Source organism: Octopus sinensis, linkage group LG14 (assembly GCF_006345805.1).
Source record: "Octopus sinensis linkage group LG14, ASM634580v1, whole genome shotgun sequence".
Lineage (NCBI taxonomy): Eukaryota > Metazoa > Mollusca > Cephalopoda > Octopoda > Octopodidae > Octopus > Octopus sinensis.
The window spans coordinates 32,471,107-32,493,533 of record NC_043010.1 but is presented as its reverse complement, the minus strand read 5'-3'; the positions used below and the strand labels follow the sequence as shown (position 1 = coordinate 32,493,533).

The 22,427-nt window shown below is 35.3% G+C and overlaps 1 protein-coding gene across 1 annotated transcript in view; it reads right to left on the bottom strand.

Annotated features, from left to right (window-relative positions):
• LOC115219083 (VPS10 domain-containing receptor SorCS3-like) overlaps nucleotides 1-22,427 on the bottom strand; it is a 722,157-nt gene that overhangs the window by 148,671 nt on the left and 551,059 nt on the right. The window contains exon 8 of the mRNA XM_029789149.2: nucleotides 4,494-4,583. Within this exon, the coding sequence (XP_029645009.1) occupies nucleotides 4,494-4,583 (90 nt within the window). The remainder of the gene's footprint in view (nucleotides 1-4,493; nucleotides 4,584-22,427) is intronic.

Genomic DNA, 22,427 nt, shown 5'->3' with positions numbered 1-22,427 from the left:
ACTTTGAACATGAATAGTAAGTATTAAATATAATATTCTTTGACACGGTTGAATTTATATTCTGATTTGATGAATTTATGGGGATTTATGTCTCTAATGATACTTTGATATATATATAAGTTCAGCAAAAATTTAGACTCAAATGAATATGGTACTTAATTTAGAAGCACCAGAATTCTGTATGGTGTTATCCATAAAAATCCGTGGGGTGATTATAATCAAAATAAGCAACAAAAATGACTCCGGTAATTTGGTACAATCGTTTCGTACTACATCATTTTATTAAATGTTGTAAGTATTACAACAGTTTTAAAATGCTGAGCACTCATCAGCCAATTATAGAGGTTTTCCATTAATACAAAAATTTTCATATCAAGTGGCAACATTATAGAGAAGGTAGATACATAGACAAAGATGTGGATTTAAATTTTAAGAACATTTGAGGTAGAGGAGCCCATCAACTGACTGACTAAGATTCAGTTGTTCCAGACTACTGTAAGGTTCTGAGAGGGAAGAACAAATGAAAAGAGACAATAAAGATTTTCTAATTATAGAAATGGGGTAAAGGGGATGTCATAGCTACATATAAGGAATTTATGTAGAAGGCAGCATTGTCACAACTAAATGCCAATTACTACTATTTGATCTGGTCATCAAATACATATATACATATACATACATATATATATACATGTGTGTTTGTATGCTTGTGTATGTATGTATATATATATATAATATATATATATATATATATATATATTATATATATATATATATATATATATATATATATATATGTATATATATGTATATATATATATATATGTATATGTATATATATATATATATATATATATATATATATATATATATATATATATATATATACACAAGCATACAAACACACATGTATATATATATGTATGTATGCCCATGTTAGTGTGATATTGCCTAAAACATCTTGATAACGAGCAGTTGCTGTTGCTTTTATTGTTAATGTTATTATTGTTGTTGTTGGCATATCTTAAAGTGCTCTTGCACTATTATCTCATGCCTTGCAGGAAGTTTTTAAAAGAAATCTCCTAATCTACAAAAACACACACACACACACACACACACATGACACACCCAGTGTCTGGAATAAAGAGGCAAGTCATTTCATTACAGTATCGTCAATGCTAGACTACAGTGAGTCTCAATGGAATCGCTCCCAGACAAGAATTGATTATATTTGCCACTGTCTCGGGTGATTCCGATTACACTCGAATGCATTTTCTAATTTCTCAAATCTAATTCTACCAAGTGGAAAGACGTGAAATGTCACAAGATGGAATCAGAGATGATGGCAGAACTAGAACTCCACACTCACATATATGAATATACATACATGCACACATGCAAAATGACACAAACAAGCACACGCACACACAACACATACATGCACAAATGAGACATATGTATGCATGTGAATGTGACTAGGAATATAGAATAAGGAATACACTGGATTTTTACTCAATGCAGTCTGACATACATATATGCTTGTGCATGTGTTTGTATAATATATATATATATATATATATATATATGGAGAGAGAGAGAGAGAGAGAGAGAGGCAGACAGACAGATAGATAGATAGATAGATAGATAGATAGATAGATAGATAGATAGATAGATAGATAGATAGATAGATAGATAGATAGATATGAATATGAATACATATAGGCCACAGGCTAGTGGGGTCATGGTGCACCCCCTTTGCGTTTTACTTTAATGGATATTTTCATGTAGCCCTGGGTCTAACAAGTCAGAAAATTTATGTTGCCAGAAAAAAAATTGGGATGGAAGATATCCCCATGGACTTTTTGACCACACCCTCCTAGCTGGGGAAGATATGTTTTACTAACTGGAGACGCTCCTGTACAAATGACAACCATTGAGTATTATCTGATCATAACTCACTCAAACACAGACATCAGAGTCATACAGGAATGCCTAAATTACTCAGAAGAAGCTTCATGAGAAGTTGGACAGCATTTTGTCATCATTAAATTTGACCTGAGCATGTGTATGAAAGTGTTTCCACTAGTATGAGCCTCATCATAGAGGATGGAAGTGCAGTGTTCCATTGCTTGCTTGAGATTCCACAAACATTTGGGGAGATATCTTGTAAGGTGTTGGGATCTGCTCTTCACCTGTCACTATTTAGCACTGAAATGTACAAAGAAGACTCTGTAAAAGGGGTGGAACGAAACAGATGAGGTCTAGGGGACAAACTCATCCTGAGTGATGAGAAAACAAAGTGTCTGAAAGACTGGAAAGTCTTTCTTGCAAATGATGAGAACAAGACACAGTTCATTCAGCTTCTGCTCTCAGCTTGGAGGACTGAGGTGTCTGCCGACATTCTCACTGGACATGAGATGGTACTAATATGTGAAGGAAAAGCTAACCAGTTGACATCAAGGCTCATAGTTCATCCTGTTCCAGAGGATATAGGTGTTTATCAATAACTGACATAAAAATACATACATATATAATGTGTATGTATATATATATATAAAGTAAATCACAATAAGGACAAAACAAAAACACAACTTGCAAAGTAAACATATGTGGCAGTGTGCCACTAGGCACACTGCCACATGAAGGTCACTGCTAGCTCTCACTACACATGCAATTGTGTGCTGCCATCTGTTGGTGCACTACAGAACTAGTTCGGGAACTTTTTGATACTACCTTGTATATCACTGCATATCTCTCTCATCTTCACTCCAGGGAGTAGAATCACAGTTCTTTCAGTCTCTCCCAGTAGCTCAGCTGTTCTATTGATGCAATTTTCACCACACACAGAATTTAGAAATAGGAGTTAAAAATTCCATATCTATTACTGTAAGAATCTCCACGACAGTAACTCACTGTTTGGCCCTTATTGTAAAGTACGGAGCTGGCTGTGTAACAATTTGAGCAGCCATATCATAAAATTCTCTTGGTCCCTAAGTCGTTCTACATAGCAGAGTTAACACCACATATTATCTGAGTTTTGGGCTGATCATGTCCATCCTATGGTACAAACATTGTTCTCTGATGGTTGTACAATCTTCCAGGGTGAAAATGCACAGTTTCACATGGCTACTGTTATTCAAAATTGTTATGAAGAATTCAAAAGTGAAGTAGCCTTTACCATTGTTGCTGAATGATCTAAAGCAAGTTTTAGTTGGAGAATGGCTCAAAAATTTCATAATCAGTAGTTCAGAACCTGTATGAGTAAATTCTTTGACATATTAAAGTTATGACTGATACAAAAGTGGACCAACACTGTATTAAATAATAAAACTTTCATATAACAAGATGTTTCCATTATTTTCTCCAACCACTATTATATATATATATATATTATTAGATATTAGATATTAAAACGAATAGTTTATACCTGGTAGCATACTGGTAAAGTACGATCACTTTCACAGTGCTCTCATTAACAATATATATATATATATATATATATATATATATATATATATATACAATTTCAAATTTTGGTACAAGGCCAGCAATTTCAGGGGAGAGGGCAAGTCAATTACATCAGCCCCAGTGTTTAATTGCAACTTATTTCATTGATCCTGAAAGGATGAAAGGCTAAGTTAACCTAAGTGAAATTTGAACTCAGAACTGGATAAAATGCCACTGAGCATTCTGCCTGGTATGCTCATGATTCTGCCAGTTCACTGCCTTCATATATAGGAAAGCTGTGGAAGAGCTAGACCCAGGAAGACCTGAGATGAGGTGGTGAAGCACAACCTTCAAACGTTAGGCCTCACTGGGGCGATGACAAGTGACTGAGACCTTTGGAGATATGCTGTGCCTGAGAAAACCCAGCAAGCCAAGTGAGACTGTAACAGTGGCCTATGCCAGTGCAGCATAATCATCCCATTTAAAAGTACCCTTCAATCATTGGGTAATAAATTGTACTTGCGAAGACCTGTTGAGGCAAGTGAAGTTGTGGTCCACTGACAGTACTATCTGATTGGCACCCATGCCGGTGGCATGTAAAAAGCACCATTCAAGTGTGATCAATGCCAGTGCTGCCTAACTGGTCCCATGCTGGTAGCATGTAAAAAGCACCATTCAAGCGTAGTCAATGCCTGTACTGCCTGACTGGCCCTCGTGTTGGTGGCATGTAAAAAACACCCACTTCACTCTTGGAGTGGTTGGCGTTCGGAAGGGCATCCAGCCATAGAAACTTTGCCAAATTGGATTGGAGCCTGGTGCAGCCTTCTGGCTTGCCAGCCCTCAGTCAAACCGTCCAACCCATGCCAGCATGGAAAGTGGATGTTAAACGAAAATGATGATGATGATGATATATATATATATATATATATATATATATATATATATATACATATTCAAGTGCATATAGAGAATTATACCCAGTTAGATGTGAAGTGTATAACTATATATACATGGTTTCAAATGCAAATGTAGGTCTAGGTTCTTACCTGAGGATGTAAGTCATCTGGGAAATGTGCCTTCTTGAAACCCTCTCTTTTGTATGATACATACAGTTCATTCCGGTCAAAGTGTTGTTTCTGGAAAGAATGGATTGACTACACTATTACAAATTTCATGCATTATACATTCAAGGTGGTGCTCCAGCATGACTGGAATCAATAAAAGAATATATTTAGTATTACATATTTCTCCATTATGATTGTTTCAATAATACATGGTTCAGATATATCATGAATATAAATCACTGTAATACGGGTTTCATATTTTGGCACAAGGCCAGCAATTTCGAGGGAGAGATTGAGTCACTTACATTGATCCCAGTGCTCAACTAGTACTTATTTTATTGATCTTGAAAGGACCAAAGGCAAAGTCAACCTCAGTGGAACTTGAACTCAGAACATAAAGGCAGACAAAATGCTACCATGCATTTTGCCTAGTGTGCTAACAATTCTGCCAGCTCACTACCTTAAATGACTGTGTAACATTACATCTTATTATCTGACCTATGTTCATCTCATTAATGCATATAGATACAAAAAACAAAAAGAACCAACCTTTACCTGTGAATTAGTATGGCTTTTGAGTATTTAGCTTGTTTGATGGAGTAGATCAATGCTATGTTGTATTGTGTTGGAAAGAAAAAGTTTGTGTGTGTGCTTGTATGGGTTTGCTTATGTAAGTTAAGTTGCTGTATTATTTTAATTGCTGGAACTTAAGAGACAAAGTTCAAATGATTTAAATATAGCTGAGAGAAGAAAAGAATTTTATTCAAACACATTTATGAATAATGGACTAAAGAATAAGTACTTCCTCTCTGATTGTCAGTGATTAGATTCTTAAAGTGGTTTTGAAGTAGGAATATGTTATAGAAGGCAAAGTGAGGAGCAAAGAGACAAAGTGTGATAATATTCTTTATTAATTAAACCTGAAAAGTATAAGACAAGAAGTGAATGCTTAAAAATATTGCAACTGCAGTTGGAATTTGAAATTAGATAATATGCCTTTTGAGTGGGTTTGGATGAAAAAAGTTAAAAAGAAAACTATGATGTTTTGGGTAGCATGTTGGTAATGTCATTCAATACAAAGGGCCATTTTCTTTTGCCCACGGTCTCTTCTTTCTGTATATGTCTAAGTAAGATCATAACAGTTTATGCCAAATCTGAGGAAGATAAGTTAAGTGGTGTGCACTTTGGGAAAGAGAGGTTCGTTGGTAAAGCTTTATAGAACACATGAATGTTGGTGGGGACAAGCAAGTTTCAGGGTATCAAGAGCCAAAGAATCGTGAATATCCAGAGATTCATGAGTGTAGATATTGAATCCTTTGTCTCTAGTGAGGATAAATTTTTGCTTTTTAGTGAGGGAAGTAGATCTCAATAAAATTACCTCATCATTCAGCTCACATTGTTTCTGAGCTGATGGGATACTACTGCCTATTTAACTGTCACACTGTTACTAGGCAAATTAAAGTGCATCTTAGTCATTCTTCCCTGAAGGCCTAACTGTCAGCTCAGCTATAGTTGATAAAACATGAGAGAAAGGCAGCTGAGCTTTTTCAAATATTGAAACACTGGCTACATACCCATCATACATGAATGCTTCAACATCCCCTCTTCACACTTGATATTTTACTTTGAGAGTAAATGTAAGAAGCTCAATTTATAATTTTCATAATAGGTGTTAGAATTTAAAGAAGGAGGAAACTTTTAGATTTGAATGAAACTTAAAAACATCTCTCTTTTTTAAATTTCAGTTTCAACTTCAGCTACTGTATTTTAAACCTTAATTTGAGGCTGTAGTAGACCATTGCCAATATTCAACGAGACAACTACCAAAATTTCTTTGGGGTATCCTTGTACCTTTTCTATAGTACCAATCTCATAGTGATCTGTGGAATGTTTGTATACAATTCAATCTTTGGGTAGGCCATGATCCACTACTCTGGAAACATTACTGCCCAGAGCAATTGTGAATTTATCAGCATGGTGTTAATGTTGGTGACATCTGTCTGTTTCGTGACTTTGGAGTAGTTCAGGGAATGATTGTAGTCTGTACAATGATTCAACACACACTAATCTTTACATCTTTCTTCCGATCAGTGCTATTTCAAACACCTTTGTCTGGAAAATGTGCTGTTTGCTTTTGCCAATCAGTTGGTGATCTTAGGTAATCTTAGTTTCAGGTGACATGAGGTCTCTACCCCATGTAGCTGAAGGATGAGGACTATCTTCATCTCTGTGTTGTCAGTGGTGATACAAGAAGGTGAGGTGATATTCCTGAAATCCTGACGTGTGGAGAATTGGAGTAGTGTCCTCTTTAAACTGATTTCCTGCCAAGATGTAGCAAGTTCTATGGAAGAAAAAAGTGTTGTTCTGAATGCAGTATTGTAGGAGAGGTCATTACTAGAGAACTTCCTTTTAGCAAGTAAGACACTGGTCATGCATCATTCCCTCTACTGGGAAAGGAAAGTCAATATCTTGTACATGCATCTACTTGGGTGAATGGGATAGCAGGTCTGGACCCTCCCACTTGTAATACATAACAACGACCTGGCAATATAGCCCATACAACATATTGTCTACATTAGTGGTAGAAAGACCTCATCTGCAGATGAAATTTAGTTCACATTCAAATTGACGAGTCTCTTAAATCTCATGTGGTAAAAATTGATTTAAGTCCAAAGACCAAAGCCATAAGTTAATGTATGTACAATAATGAATTGGTAAAACTAAAGATTTATTAAAAAATAATTATTAGTAACTGAAACAGTATTAGAATCAAGAGCCAATCTTTATATTCTGCTTAATGTAGAATGCTGAATACTGTGGTACTAGATTTGAGAGGTCTTCTCATATAAACATATGGCGTATCAGCAGACATAAACTGCACCTCCAATTCTATATTATTGCAATCTGTCTATAATATGAGAGGTGTCTAGCTTTGCTCTACAAAACATCTACCCAAAATTAAAATAGTTCAACACACAACCATCTCCTGTCACTAACAACTCAACACATCCTCTATACTAGTGGTTCTCAATCATTTTTTTTGTCTGTGGACCTCTTTGATTCCTATTTTACTTGGGTGGACTCCTTTTGCCACTTGATGTATTAAATGTATGAAAACAAATTATTAAAATATTTAGTGTACTGTAGAAGTATAAGCAATTTATTGCACAAAATTTTTAACAACAAAAACTTATATGGATCCCTAAGGGTCATATGAACCCTGGTTGAGAACCACTGCTCTACACCATCATCACCCTGTATATATAACACAACCTACACAATATATATTCTACACAATAGCCATCAAGTTACATAGTGCAATGCAACTATTCAATAAATATTATTTACTGTACACAATCACTATCCAACATTAAAACACATAACACAGCTCACACCAACGTGTATTGAAACTCTAAAGTAAAACCAGAAAAACACCAAAACAAATACTACGACAAAGCAATAATGATGTGGTACATAAACATAACATTGATGCCAAAAAACACAATACTGTGCACTTATGTCAAGAAAACACCTGGCATTACAGGAAAAAGTCATAGGAAGCTGTTGAAAAGGATAAGACAAGACGAGAATTGTTTTTAACATAAATAATAATTGTTTCTAAGGAAGAGAAGAAGAAGAAGAAGAAGAAGAAGAAGAAGAAGAAGAAGAAGAAGAAGAAGAAGAAGATGATGATGATGATGATGATGATGGATGATGATGATGATGATGATGATGATGATGATGATGATGGATGATGATGATGATGATGATGATGATGACGACGATGACGAGGACGATGATGACGACGGCGATGATTCTTATTTACACCAGCAAAAATTCAGCAACATTATTAAATATGAATGTAAATTCATGCTACTAAATGATTCCTTCTGTGCTCCTACCAGAGTTTTGTTGCTACTGGTGGTGTTGTTGTCATTGTTGCTTTTAACTGTACAGAAGAACTGTGTGGACTTTTATTATTAGGGTCCATTATTCACATTCTGAATTCACATTCCGCCCAGGTCGACTTTGCCTTTCATCCTTTCAGGGTCGATAAATTAAGTACCAGTGAAACACTGGGGTCGATGCAATTAACTTGTCCCCCCACTCCCGCACCTAATTTCAAGCCTTGTGCTTATAATAGAAAGGATTATTAGGGTCCATTATTGTTTTACTCCATTTTTGTGCTTGTTAGTGTTGTTGTCATCATACTTCACTCTATTTTCTTCTCGCTTCTGTGACTCTTTTACTTCCTTCATTCTTTCATAACTTACTTGCTCGTTCACTCACTCACTCTCTCTATCCCTCTGTCTTCCTCTTTCTAATTATCTCTCACTATCTTTTTATCTTCCATCTATCTTCCATCCACCAAAGAATACCATAAATTTCAAGAAGATCTGAAGCATAATTTCAAAGAAACAAACACAAAGTAGTTAATTACCATACGTTACTTTATCTCTGAAATTAATTTTTCTCACTTCTATTATTCAGGCCATTGTTGAACTTGAGTTCCTTAATCAATCCATTATTGTTATAGATCTATATTCAGTTAATCCATTATTCGTTTATACAGTTAATCCGTTGTTATAGTTTTATTTGACTGATTTATTGTTATATATTCACATGGTTAACCCACTGTAGGGCTTAGGGCTAGAACTATTATCATCATCATCTTCATCATTTAGCATGTGTTTTCCATGCTGGCATGGGTTAGACAGTTTGACCAGAACTGGTAAGCTGGAAAGCAGCCCCAAGTTCCAGTCTGTTTTGGCTTGGTTCCTACATGTAGATACCCTTCCTAATGCCAACCACTCCACAGAGTGTAGCGAGTGCCATTTATGTGTTACTGACACATTTATATAATTAATTCATTGTTTTGTATATATATATATATATATATATATATATTTCTTTATTGCCCACAAGGGGCTAAACATAGAGAGGACAAACAAGGGCAGACAAAGGGGTTAAGTCGATTACATCGACCCCAGTGCAAAACTGGTACTTTATTTATTGACCCCGGAAGGATGAAAGGCAAAGTCAACCTCGGCGGAATTTGAATTTAGAATGTAACGACAGACGAAATACCGCTAAGCATTTCGCCCGGCACACTAACGTGTCTGCCAGCTCACCGCCTTAATATATAAATATATATACACATACAAAGTTAATCTACTGCTGTAACAAATTTATACAGTTAATCCCTTGTTATTCATTAATAATGTTTGCTAATGTTCTTATTTGATGTTTATTAATGTAGTCCCACTGTAAAGTAACGATTGCAATGGTTTCTTTACCTCTAGAAGCTGTCTTCAATTCATAACAAAACTTCTTTCATCAAACTTGTAATCATCTGAAATAGCAATGGTCACCTGACCATTTAGCTGAGTCATGTGATATAGAAAGCCCACCGAGGTTGACTTTGCCTTTCATCCTTCCGGGGTCAATAAATAAAGTACCAGTTTTGCACTGGGGTCGATGTAATCGACTTAACCCCTTTGTCTGCCCTTGTTTGTCCTCTCTATGTTTAGCCCCTTGTGGGCAATAAATAGTGTAAAACTTGTGACCCTATCATCTGGAAAGTTATATGTGGCTTTTTTCACTTGTGTTTTATATTGCATTCATGTCAAAGGTTGTATCTGTATGGTTATACACCCTTGTTTGTTCTTGCTGACCTATGTGGATATGGTTCAGGAGATTCTTTCGAAGGTTTATTATCTTGTGACATCTTGTCAACCTCATTGACATTTTCATTGGTAGCCTCCATATCATTTGGGCTTCTTGAACTTCTTTGAGGTATAAACTTGACTTATGGAGTGGTTTACATGAATGCTTTTAATCTATCTTGATGTAACTCAAATTGGTCTGTTGTTTTCCTTTGATAACAATATACTGAATTAAATTAAAGTTTTGTTGGTGCCTCCCTGGTTGTTGATTTTTCATGAAGACATGATCAACTACTTTTATATCAGAGTTGTCCATTTTCCAATCAAGCTAATTTCAAGTTAGAATTAGATTTGTTATCATTACTGTCTCTTGCAAGGATTTCATAATGTTTATAAGGTAACAAGCAATTTAAGAGTAGAATAGACAGTGTTATCTTTATGAATAAGGAATAGTCCAGTAGAGCAATAAACACTTTCAAAGTCTTCTCTGTCATTGATTACCTTTTTGAATTGAGGAATTGATTACTTTGTCAATGTTTCTATGGACTCTATCTACTGGAGCATTTACTTAAAGTTGGCAGAGTATCATGCTGGCCTTTGTCAATACTAATTTTCTTTAGAATTCCCTCAGATGTAAAAAAAAATGTCATCAACTGAGCAACTGAGTTTTTAGCACAAAATGAATCCTAATTTGAGCTCTGCATAGAGTGCTGTTTAACCCTTTCATTGCCAACCTGGCCAAAACCACCTCTAGCTCTGTAGTACAAATGTCTTGTTTTCTTAAGTTTTGAATTAAAATCTTCCACCAAACCATAGTCACAATTTATGTTCATAACACTAGCTTAATGGTAACTAAGTTATTTTACTAAATTTTTTGTTATATTTAAAATAATTGAAAGAAACACAGAGCATCTCAAAATACATATGGTAATAAAAGGGTTAAGTTCTTGCATTATAGACAAGTTTTGATTGCTAGATTACCTGTTTGCAATGTTTCTACTGTTGCTTGTGTTGTTGTTTCTTTGTGTGTTTTAATAAATTAGATGAAGTCATAGCTTTAAGAATTATTCTCTGTGGGTTTTAACAAATTAGATGAAATCATAGTTTTAAGAATTACATTTTCAATTACAAACTTGATATATGACACACAAAGATCCTTCTCATCAACAAAATCTGTTTTGCTACTGAAGATGTTGAATGGTCTTCCATAAAGATACGTGGAAATTATTTTACATTCAATACCACAGCAACGTTTGCCTTTTCAGTTTTGCGGTGCTTGTTCAGTTTTTTAAAGTGTCTTGGATGTGTTGGAAATAACATGGCATTCTTCCTTGGTGTTATGGCATCCAGTTTGACAGAATTGACATCAACATAGACGAAGTTTCCTAGCTTGTGTCAAAGTATGATAACATTGTACAAAATGTTATGAGTTAATTTAATTCTTGAAAATTTCCCACTTATATTTGACTGAAACCTCTCTGCCCTTTCTTTCTTCTCCCAAAGTGTCGCATGGTCACTAAATGCAATATGAAGTTACCAAAAAGGTAAACTAAAAAACTTCTTAATTTAGTTGGCATTCAAAGTGAGTCCCAGCATTTCATATGATTTTTAATGTGAGCCTATTGTTACCTAGTATCATTAAGCATTAATTCAGTGTTGCATCATGGTCTGTTTATGATGTACCACAAAACTAGATCATCATCTGGAAGGCTAATTATGTTAAGCTCAGATTTTAAAAAGACTACTAACGAATTCATCAAATTCTTCAAATGCTGAGGAAATGCAAAGAACCAACTGCTTATACTGTTGTTAACCTGTTAGAAGAGGCAAACGTTAAATAACATTTTGAGAGATCTAATTCAGCCGGATGGTAGCCTATCTTAAAATCCAGTTTTGCAAAGAAGCATGATCCATCTAATTTTTTCAATATCTCATCAATATTATGTATGTATTATTATATCCTTTTGATAGCTGTATTTGTTCTGTGTTGATCTGCACACAAATAAATGGAACTATCTTTCTTTGGTATAATAAAGGTAAAAACTTACATTATGGGAGTTGGGGAACCATCAGTTTTCTCAATGATGTCCAATTAAAAAAATGTTCAGGTTTTTTCATTTGCTTCTTTATATGAAATCATATTTGTCTCACAGGTTGTGTTACCAGTTTCATCCTATGGCTGATTGTTTTAACAAAAATTTTAACTCAGGGAATTAATCAGTAACTAAATAATCTTCTACTGTTGACAGAGAGTTGATGTAACTTTTCTGAGTCAAACCAAGTCAAGACACTGTTTCATAACCCAGACAAACAGTTGCCAGACATAGATTCGGTGACGAATATCCTATGAATTTGGGGAATTAAACCAATATTAAGTGAGATGTAAAATAACCAAGCAAAACCAGAGGTGCAATCAAGCCAAAGGTGAATATTTTGGTTTTGCATCGTTGGATAAACGCTTCATAGTTTAATCACTCAGCTTGATTATTGCTATCCGGACTAATTTGCATGTTGCTCCCAGACCAATGATGAATGACATGATTATTCCATCAATTTTTATTTTCTGTTGCAATCAATTATATTCATTGTCACTGACTAACAGTACTTTACCATTGAATTTATTCTGTAACTCTTCACATTAGCATGGAGATGGAAGAGAGTGCTATCAAAGTAGTGAAAGTGCAGTTTCTTGACTTGCATACACTTGCAAAATGTTGGACTTATTTTTCTTTTCATCTCTTTACATTTTTGTTTTGACTGTTTACATGAATAGCAATTTTTTTCTTTATTGGAATTTTGGGATGATAAAAATTATGAGATTTTGAACCACATCCATAGCAACATTTTTCTGGTTTTCATTCCTGTCAGTTCAAGATTATGAAACTGCTATTATCTCTCATATACATGTTAGATATGCTTTCTTCCATGTATCTGGCTTGCTGTTTAGCTAAATCCGTTTTCTGCACAGATGCTTTCAACTTCTTGAATGTAGTATTATTAAATTACTGAAGTTATTTTATTCCCATAGTGTAAATTGCCTTTTCAATGAAGTGATCCACCACCACACTATAAATATTTATTTTTAGTCATATAATAGTGCTAAGTACTTCAATCCTTGTTTATCATGGGGTTTGGTTTAAAAAAAAAACTGTGATAAATAAATCAGTGAGAAATTAACCATATCCACACTTTCTAAATGGAATGAATGGTAGATTCATTGACACCAAGCTTATGCAATTGCACACATAAGAAATAATGCCCCATCAACATCTTGCCAACAAATCCTAAACAAATTAATAACACACCCTCCCACCTACAATTGCAAGAGATACAAAAACCACATAACAAAAGTAATATAAACAATGAAAGAAGAAGCCAGAAAACACATTTCAATCAATAAATACAAAAAGTCAGCCAATGAACAAGCACTAGACCAAATGATATAAACATGTCACTGTTATCGAGTTGTGACAGTTCTTGCTTGAAGATCACTATGGCATGAAACTAATGACATGAGACAAACTCTCAGTTTCAGTTTTAATAAAAGAACTATATCCTCTAAACATGCATTGAGCACTCCTCTCTTATTTGTGAAACATAAACCAACTACTGTATGTATGTGTGTGTATATAACATTATGTTTTATTGTTTCTGCATTTCATTCATTGAACTGCAGCCATACCAGGGTACTGCCTTCAAGGGTTTAGCCAAAGAAATTAACCCCAGAACTTATTGTTGTCAAAGCCTAGTACTTATTCTATCAGGCTTTTTTTTTTTTACCAAACTGCTAAGTTACAGATATGTAAACTCACACTGGTTGTCAAGTGGTGGTCACACACACACACACACAACAGGCTTCTTTCAGTTTGGCCAACCTAGAGCTATAGTAGAAGACACTTACTCAAGGTGCCATGCAGTAAGACTGAACCCAGAACCATGGAAATAAACTTCTTACCACACAGCCACATGTATGTGTGTGTGTGCATATAGGTATGTATGTGTATATATATATATAATATATATATATATATATATATATATATATATATATATATATATATGTGTGTGTGTGTGTGTGTGTGTGTGTGTGTGTGTGGAGGCACAATGGCCCGGTGGTTAGGGCAGCAGACTCGCGGTCGTAGGATCGCGGCTTCGATTCCCAGACCGGGCGTTGTGAGTGTTTATTGAGAGAAAATACCTAAAAGCTCCACGAGGCTCTGGCAGGGGGTGGTGATCCCTGCTGTACTCTCTCACCGCAGTTTTCTCCCACTCTTTCTTCTGTTGGCCTGCTCGCTTAGCCAGCGGGGTGGCGTCATTCAAAGGCCAAAACAATGCAAACGCATTGTGACCAGCGATGTCTAACAACATCTGATGGTCTGGTCGGTCACGTGATCACGTGATATATATACACACACACACACACACACACATATTACATATATGTGTGCATATAAAACTTTGCATATAATGCAACACGCATCAGTATTCTCATTGACAGTTATGCAAAATATAATTCTGTTGAAGATATTCACTTTTATGAATATTAGGCTTACTTTTTGACATTGATATCCTAATGATCTGACTCAACATATCTCTCTTTACAGTCTGCTATTTAAGTTTATACTTTATGCAATAATATGAATATTTTAAACTCCAAAGCACTATTGATTCCTGTTCCTACCTATACCAATATAATTCTATAAGAAATTTTTATTTCTCAAAAGTTGTTATTTTCTATCCACAGTCATATTTCAAAAGTTTGTACCATATTGAATAATCTAGATTAAAAAATACTACACACATACACAGAAAAACATGTGTGCATGCACAAAAACACACACACACACATACAAGACACATATATCTACAATATAAAGTTTAAATAATCCGACACAGAATAATAGGAGCTTCTTAATAATTGCTATTTTCTAGATAGCAATATGTTTGGATACATACATACATAATTACATACATACATGCATATACACACACTAACATACAGGTAGATGTGTATCTATATGCATACATATACCCATACATATACAAGCACATACAAAACTGTACACATTCAATACAATTACTTTTCTTACCAAAGGATTTATTTTAATGTAATGCATTATATAAAATGTACTTGTGTGTGTGTGTGTGTGTGTGTGTGTGTGCATGCATATTTGTGTGTGCATGTATGCTTGTGTGTGAAGTCTTAGGTTTGTATTTGTAAGTATTTCTACTTATTTCTATTTACAAACAAAATTGAAAAGAACTCAGTGCTTTGGTTGAAACATTTATTACTTCATGCCACTTCATTAGTCAGATTTTTATATCCAGAGTACCAATGGAGTGAATCTCCAGCTATTTCCAAATAAATGAACTCTATTGTATCTACTGGCCCTTGTTGAAGTGTAGTGCCCTGTGTGCCTTAGTGACCCTGAAATTGATGGCAGTGGAGCATTAGCTCTTGGTAGAGCTCCTATGATGGGCAAGTCAAAAGATAGCGGCCAGCAAATATGGACCATTTCTTGCCAGAGGTAAAAATGGGTTTGCATAGGTAGGGCCTATCACCCCTACTTAGAAAAAAAAAGCAACATTACAGAAGCATTGAGGACACCTCAAAACCAACAAGATCAGGGAAAGGATGACCTTCCCTCAGGGACACACAAGGTGCACCCCATATTGAGGGAGTGGTTCTGAAGACAGCTCAGAAATGATAACATTGAAGAAAAATTGTTGATGTCAGGTACTCCATATATAGCAAATGAGTTAAGTAAAAACACGTTTATTGAATTCTCTTCTTTCTGTTTGTTGGCCCCAAAGATGTGTGTGTTTGTGTGTATGCATATGTACACGCATGCATGTGTAAACTTATGTAAATTGGATGAAATACTTTGTGGTACACAAGCACATACCTTCATTTTTCTGAGTTTGAATCTCATTAATATTGATTTTATGATTTATTCCCCATAGGAGTTAAAAGAAAACATTATCAACGATGTACTGGAATCAATTTGAATTGCCAAAAGAAAAATATATTATTTATCCTGCCATTGAGTCAAGCATTTTTACATCATATATATACATATATGTATATATGTTAAAAATGGGGAAGGCTAGGTTTCCTATTCACAAGAGGCTTAGCTTTATGGCATATCATCAGATCCCAAAACCTGTTGGCTCATGATTTCTTAAAAATATGGAAGCGGAAAAGCCACATGACCCAAAGGCAACAATTGGGGATTATCTCCCTTTGCTATTGACTACTAACTTCTGGCTCTTCCACCATCTTGTGGGCTCCAAAAAGCTAGCAGGAACCTCCTGAAATATAAACATGTCCTGAAAATCTCCATTCTGGGGTTATGGATGTTCCCTGGTTCAAGTGAGTCCTTTAAGATTCTCATGCATTCAGCTATGCATAACCTGCAACACATTATCCCGTTGCTGTAGGGGCCTGAGTTCTCAGGGATTTTCCATGAGATCGAGTATGGAATACCATCATCTCTAAGTTGCCAGACATGGATTTCCAGTGATGTTATGTATCTCCTTTCCAGAATACTGAAGGAGGACCTGTGGTTGGAGAGACGTTGCTTGAAAGGGTTCCCGAAACATCCAATGTGTCTTCATGGGTGTGTTGTTGGTTCTATATAAGGTGTTGTTGTTGGAGCTGGGACTGCTGGAAGCGTTGGTAATGGTATCACCACTGCCAGTTATGATGAAGGCGCTGTTGTTATTATTGTGGTCCTTGTTATTAGTGAGAAAGTTGCCATTGCTGCCAGAGGTTTCATTAGCTGTGGTTCCACTGGTGTTTCTGATAGGGCCACTGCCACTGCTGTTATAGCTGGTGGTGGCACTAGAGCTATTGCTGCTGCTATAGGGATTGTCAGGTCTGCTACTGTGGAAGTTAAGGAAGCTGTTGGTAATGCTGGTGCTGATGTTGTTGTTAGTGTTGTTGCCTTCAGGAGAACTGCCAATGCTGTTGCTGGTGCTGTTGCTGCTATTGTTGTGTCATAAATATATTTTCTTCACAATTCCACTCCTCTATGTGTTGTTCCTCATCCCTCATCATTTACTATAACAACCTGCTGTTTTCCTTACCTTTCCCATTTTTGCCCTCCAACTCATTCTTTACTGCATACTCCACTATTCATGGTGCTCTTTTATTTACTATATTCTTTTATTTACTATACTATACCTCTGTAAACTAGAGGCAATTAGAAAAGGAAATCCAACCAACATGCTAGCAGTAAGAATGGCCCAAAACCATTTCTTCAGCTGCATTGTCAGAATTTCAGATTGTGTGCTAAAATAATAGGGAATGAAAGCCACTTGATAGACATAAGTGGCAGTGGTGCAATGAAATAAGAAAGCCACATTTAAGTCTTTGATAGATCAGGGAAGGTGTATGCTACTATACCTGTCCAAGCAGATAATTCCAAGCAAGTATGTATTGTGTTCCAAGTAGCACTTTGATCAACAGTTTACAGCAAGTGATAGGCCAGAGAATTTTGCGCCTACTTTGTCAGTATGCCATAATGATCAGCTGAAGCTGTTAGGTACTGTGAAAGATCAATAATAGAAACTGAGTTATGGGAGGTAATGAGTGATTGCACAACAAACAAAACACCTGGTTTGAATTTTATGGTTATATGCCAAACTCATTTGGTGATCTTTGCAAGAATCTACCACAACTGGTTTCAGAGGCAAAGCTAGCTAAAGCACAATTGTTATATGAATGGTTTAAAATGTTTGCCTCTGTGCTTGTGTTGTTGCTATTATCCACTATCTTCAAAATAATTTGTTAGACTGTTTCAAATAGCTTTCTTTTATTAATTTACCATTTACCTGTTTCAGTAATTTAGCTGCAGCCAGCTAGGGCACCCATTATTTTCTTCCTTTTTTCTTTCTGTGGTGCAATTTGTTTATTATGCTGGGTTTTTTAAAATCCTGTTTGCAGTTGTAATATTTTGCTATATTTGGAATTAAAATATAGCAAAATATTACAACTTTGAATTAAACTTTGGAATTAAAATGTGGTCAAATGGGTAAGCAAATAAAATGTGCAAAAACAAATTGCAAACTTTCCTTTTGTTTACACTCCAGATATCAGAGGCTGAATGTTCTACAAAAACTAAAAACTTTTGGCAAATATTCTAGAAAAAAATATTTATTTGGTAAGGCTTCAAATAAAGTCATATCTAGGAAAGAGAAGAAAAATACTTGTTCATGTTATGTGAGTCAATAATTACAATGGTTTCTAATTTAGGTGCAATGTCAGCAATTTAAAGGGAGGGAATTAGTCAGTACCATCAACCACAGTACTTGACTGGTACTTTATTTTATCAACACCAGTGAGATTAAAGACAAAGTTGATCCCAGAAGGATTTGTACTCAAAACATAGAGTTGGATGAAATACCACAAGGCATTTTGTGCAATGTGCAAATAATAGGCACAAAGTTTGAAATTTGAGGGAATGGGGCTAATTGATTAAATTGACCCCAGTATTCAACTGGTACTTATTTCATTGACCCTGAAAGGATGAACGGCATTGTTGATCTCAGTGAAATTTAAACTCAGAATGTAAAGACAAATGAAATGCTGCTGAGCATTTTGTCTGCTAGCTCCAATCTAGCCAAACTGGGACTGGGACAGGGTGCAATAGTCAGGCAGTATCTTATGATGGATGCAATGTAGGCCTATCTATCTATCTATCCGCTCAGTCGAAGTTGACTCTCGGTTACTCAATGGATCAGTGTCCTCCAGTCAGTTCTATCCTGGGCTGCTTCTTTCAGATTGGCTATGTCCATTCCAGTATCACTCTTGATGGTGTCAAGCCAGCGGGTTCTTGGTTGGCCTCTTCCCCTCTTGCCACTGACCATTCTGAGCATGATGTCCTTCTCCAGGGATTTTCTATGCATAATATGACCAAAATATGCCAATCTATGCTTGGTGATCCTAGCTTCTAGTGACGTTTTCGGCCTGATCTACTTAAGAACTTCTCCATTGGTGAGCCACACTGTCCATGGAATCCGTAAAAGTCTTCTCCAACACCAAAGCTCGAATGCATTAATTCTCTTCTGGTCAGCTTTCTTTAGTGTCCAGGTCTCGCATCCATATGTTGCTATTGGGAAGACAATTGCATGTAGGCCTACAGAGATGAAAATAAGGGACATTGGAACTAATAGCAATTTGAGGCTGTTTCTGTTATCAGCTTCTGACCAGCCATTCCACTATCTCACATTTCCATAATATTAAATGGCCTTTTTTCCTTTCTGTCATTAAAATCATTGAAAATATTTTGTTGTTGTCCAACAAAAAATGTTTTTAGTTTTGCCAAGTTCTGGTTATGGGTATACATTTATATGTATCTGTCTACTTATATTTGTGTGTGTGTTTAAAGAGTGCATATAAGTTTATGTGTGTATATACTTACATGAATATGTGTATATGATATGAATGTGTATGCAAGAGTGTGTATGTATAACCTTGTATGAGTGTGTGTGTGTGTGTGTGTGTGTGTTTGTGCATGTTTGTTAAAGTTTATAAACAAGTTACAAAAATATTTATTTATAATAAAATTGGTTAAATTATTTTCCTTAATTTAAAGTATGTTTTTAATTATCAAATTTAATAACTATTTATACATGCTTGAATTAATAAATAAATTATCACTTGCATAATATTTACAGGATATTATATTTGTATGATCTGCATGTGTTTATAAACTTTATGAGAAAGAGAGCGAGAGAGTGTGTGTGTGTGTGGGGGGGGGATCTATGTGTGTATATCCTTATATAAATGTATGAGAACATACACACACACATATATTCTTTTGTATGTGTGTGTGTGTGAAAGAGAGAGAGAGAGAGTGAGTGAGTGAGTGAGTGAGTGAGTAGGTGAGTGAGAGAGAGGGAGAGAATGAGTGAGTATACATAATATGTGGTAAACATTGCTGAATGGTTCAGTTATTCAATTCAGAATCACTTCAATCTTGCTCTCTGACACCTTGGATAAGTAACTTCAACATAACCTTGGATCAACAGAAATCTATGGGTAAAATTGTGGTGACAAAAACTGTGTGGAAGTCTATCAAATGAACTGTAATTCAAAGAGCTAGCTCTATCACACATGGTTATGCAGACTGCAGATCAGGATTGAGTTAAAGCTACATGTCTCTGTGGAATATTCAACCACTTACATGACAATACAATGAGTGAATAGTTTCCTTCTTTAGACACTACTAGAGGTGTAATCAAAGATATCTTTTAATTGTTAGATATTTTACCTTTTACTTTTTACATGTTTCAGTCATTAGACTGCAGCCATACTGGAGCACCACCTTGAAGAATTTTTAGTTGAATGAATTGACCCCAGTACTTATTATTATTTTATTTTTTTTGTGTTTAGTCTGATACTTATTCTATCAGTCTCTTCTGCTGAACCACTAAGTTATAGGAACATAAACACATTAACACCAGTTGTCAAGTTATGGCAGGGCACAAACACAAAGACATCCATATATATATATATATATATATATATATATATATTATATATATATATATATATATATATAGTACGTTTAAATATAACCTTTATTGGCTAAACTGGCAATATGACCATTCCGAAATATAACAATATATATATATATATATATAGTTGAAATTTATAAAAAAACAAAAGACGAAGATAGGTCTATGAGCAACAAGCAGGTGTATTAGTTTGATGCTTGGGAAATGAGAAAGTCTTTTATGTTTTGAGCCTATGCTCTTCAACAGAGAGGAATAAGAGAAAATAAACAGGGAAAGAATAAAATAATAACTTGTGGATTTAGCAGTCAAGCATATATATATATATATATAAACAATAGGCTTCTTTCAATTTCTGTCTACCAAATCCACTCACAAAGCTTTGGTCAGCTTGAAGCTATAGTCGAAGACACTTGTCCAAGGCACTGTGTATGCAACTGAACCCAGAACCTTGTGGTTGGGATGCAAGCTTCTTACCACACATTTCTGAGCCACAGTTTTCTAAAGTACAACCAACAAACAATCATTCATTCATTCATTCGTTCATGCATACATACATACACACACACACACACACACAGACATACATGCATGCATGCATACATACATACATACAGGGTAAAGACCCCCTTCGGTCATGAATGACCATGGGATTGCACCTAGAATGTTACCCTCCTAGACACAAGTTTATGGAAGGCCAACAGTCGCCCATGCATACCAGCCTCCCCTCTCCACGCCACCAGTGTTATCCAAGGGAAAGACAAAGGTCGATACAGCTTGGCACCAGTGACGTCGCAACTCATTTCTACAGCTGAGTGAACTGGAGCAACGTGAAATAAAGTGCCTTGCTCGAGAACACAACACGCAGCCCGGTCCGGGATTCGAGCTCACAACCTCACGATCGTAAGCTCGACGCTCTAACCACTGAGCCATATACATACATACATACATACATACATACATACATACATACATACATATACTATATATACATGCATACATACAAGATTCCAATGTAACTTTTTAGATTGCTCAAATAGCAAATATAGGAATTTCTGGAATCTGAAGCTTGTTTACATTTTTGATTAGAAATCACTCACATAAACACCACCTGTGCTAGGTAAGTATTCAAAGGTGGAGAATTTCATTTTATTTTGTTTTAATCTAGCCAGTCACAAGGTAAGAGAAACAGAGTTTATTATCATCTCTTTTTCTGCCAATAATTTTATTTTTATTATCACATATCTGATGTTAGATTAATTTTCATCATTATGCCTTTATCTCTATTTATATACATTATACTGATATATTTGTCTATTTCTCTGTCCCTCACTCTCCCACTATATATATGTGTGTGAGTCAGCATATATATATGTGTGTATTCACACACATAAGGATACCTCTATAAAAACGATATAAGTGTATATATATTAATGTGAATGCATACACATGCTTGTATATAAATACATACTTACACACACACACACACACACATTTATGAGTTTCTCTTCTCTTTGTCTCTTTCCTCCTTTCTTTATCTCTCTCTTCCTATAAATTTTAAATTTGTGTTGATATACATAAGTATGAATATCTGTACATACTCACTTATAGAATCCCACTCTCTCTCTTTCTAAATATATATATACAGCAAAGATGTGAAACTGGAGAATCAAGAAACTGCAAGTTTTTCTGTGAACCTGGTAAACTGCAGATGGAGATCCCCCAAACA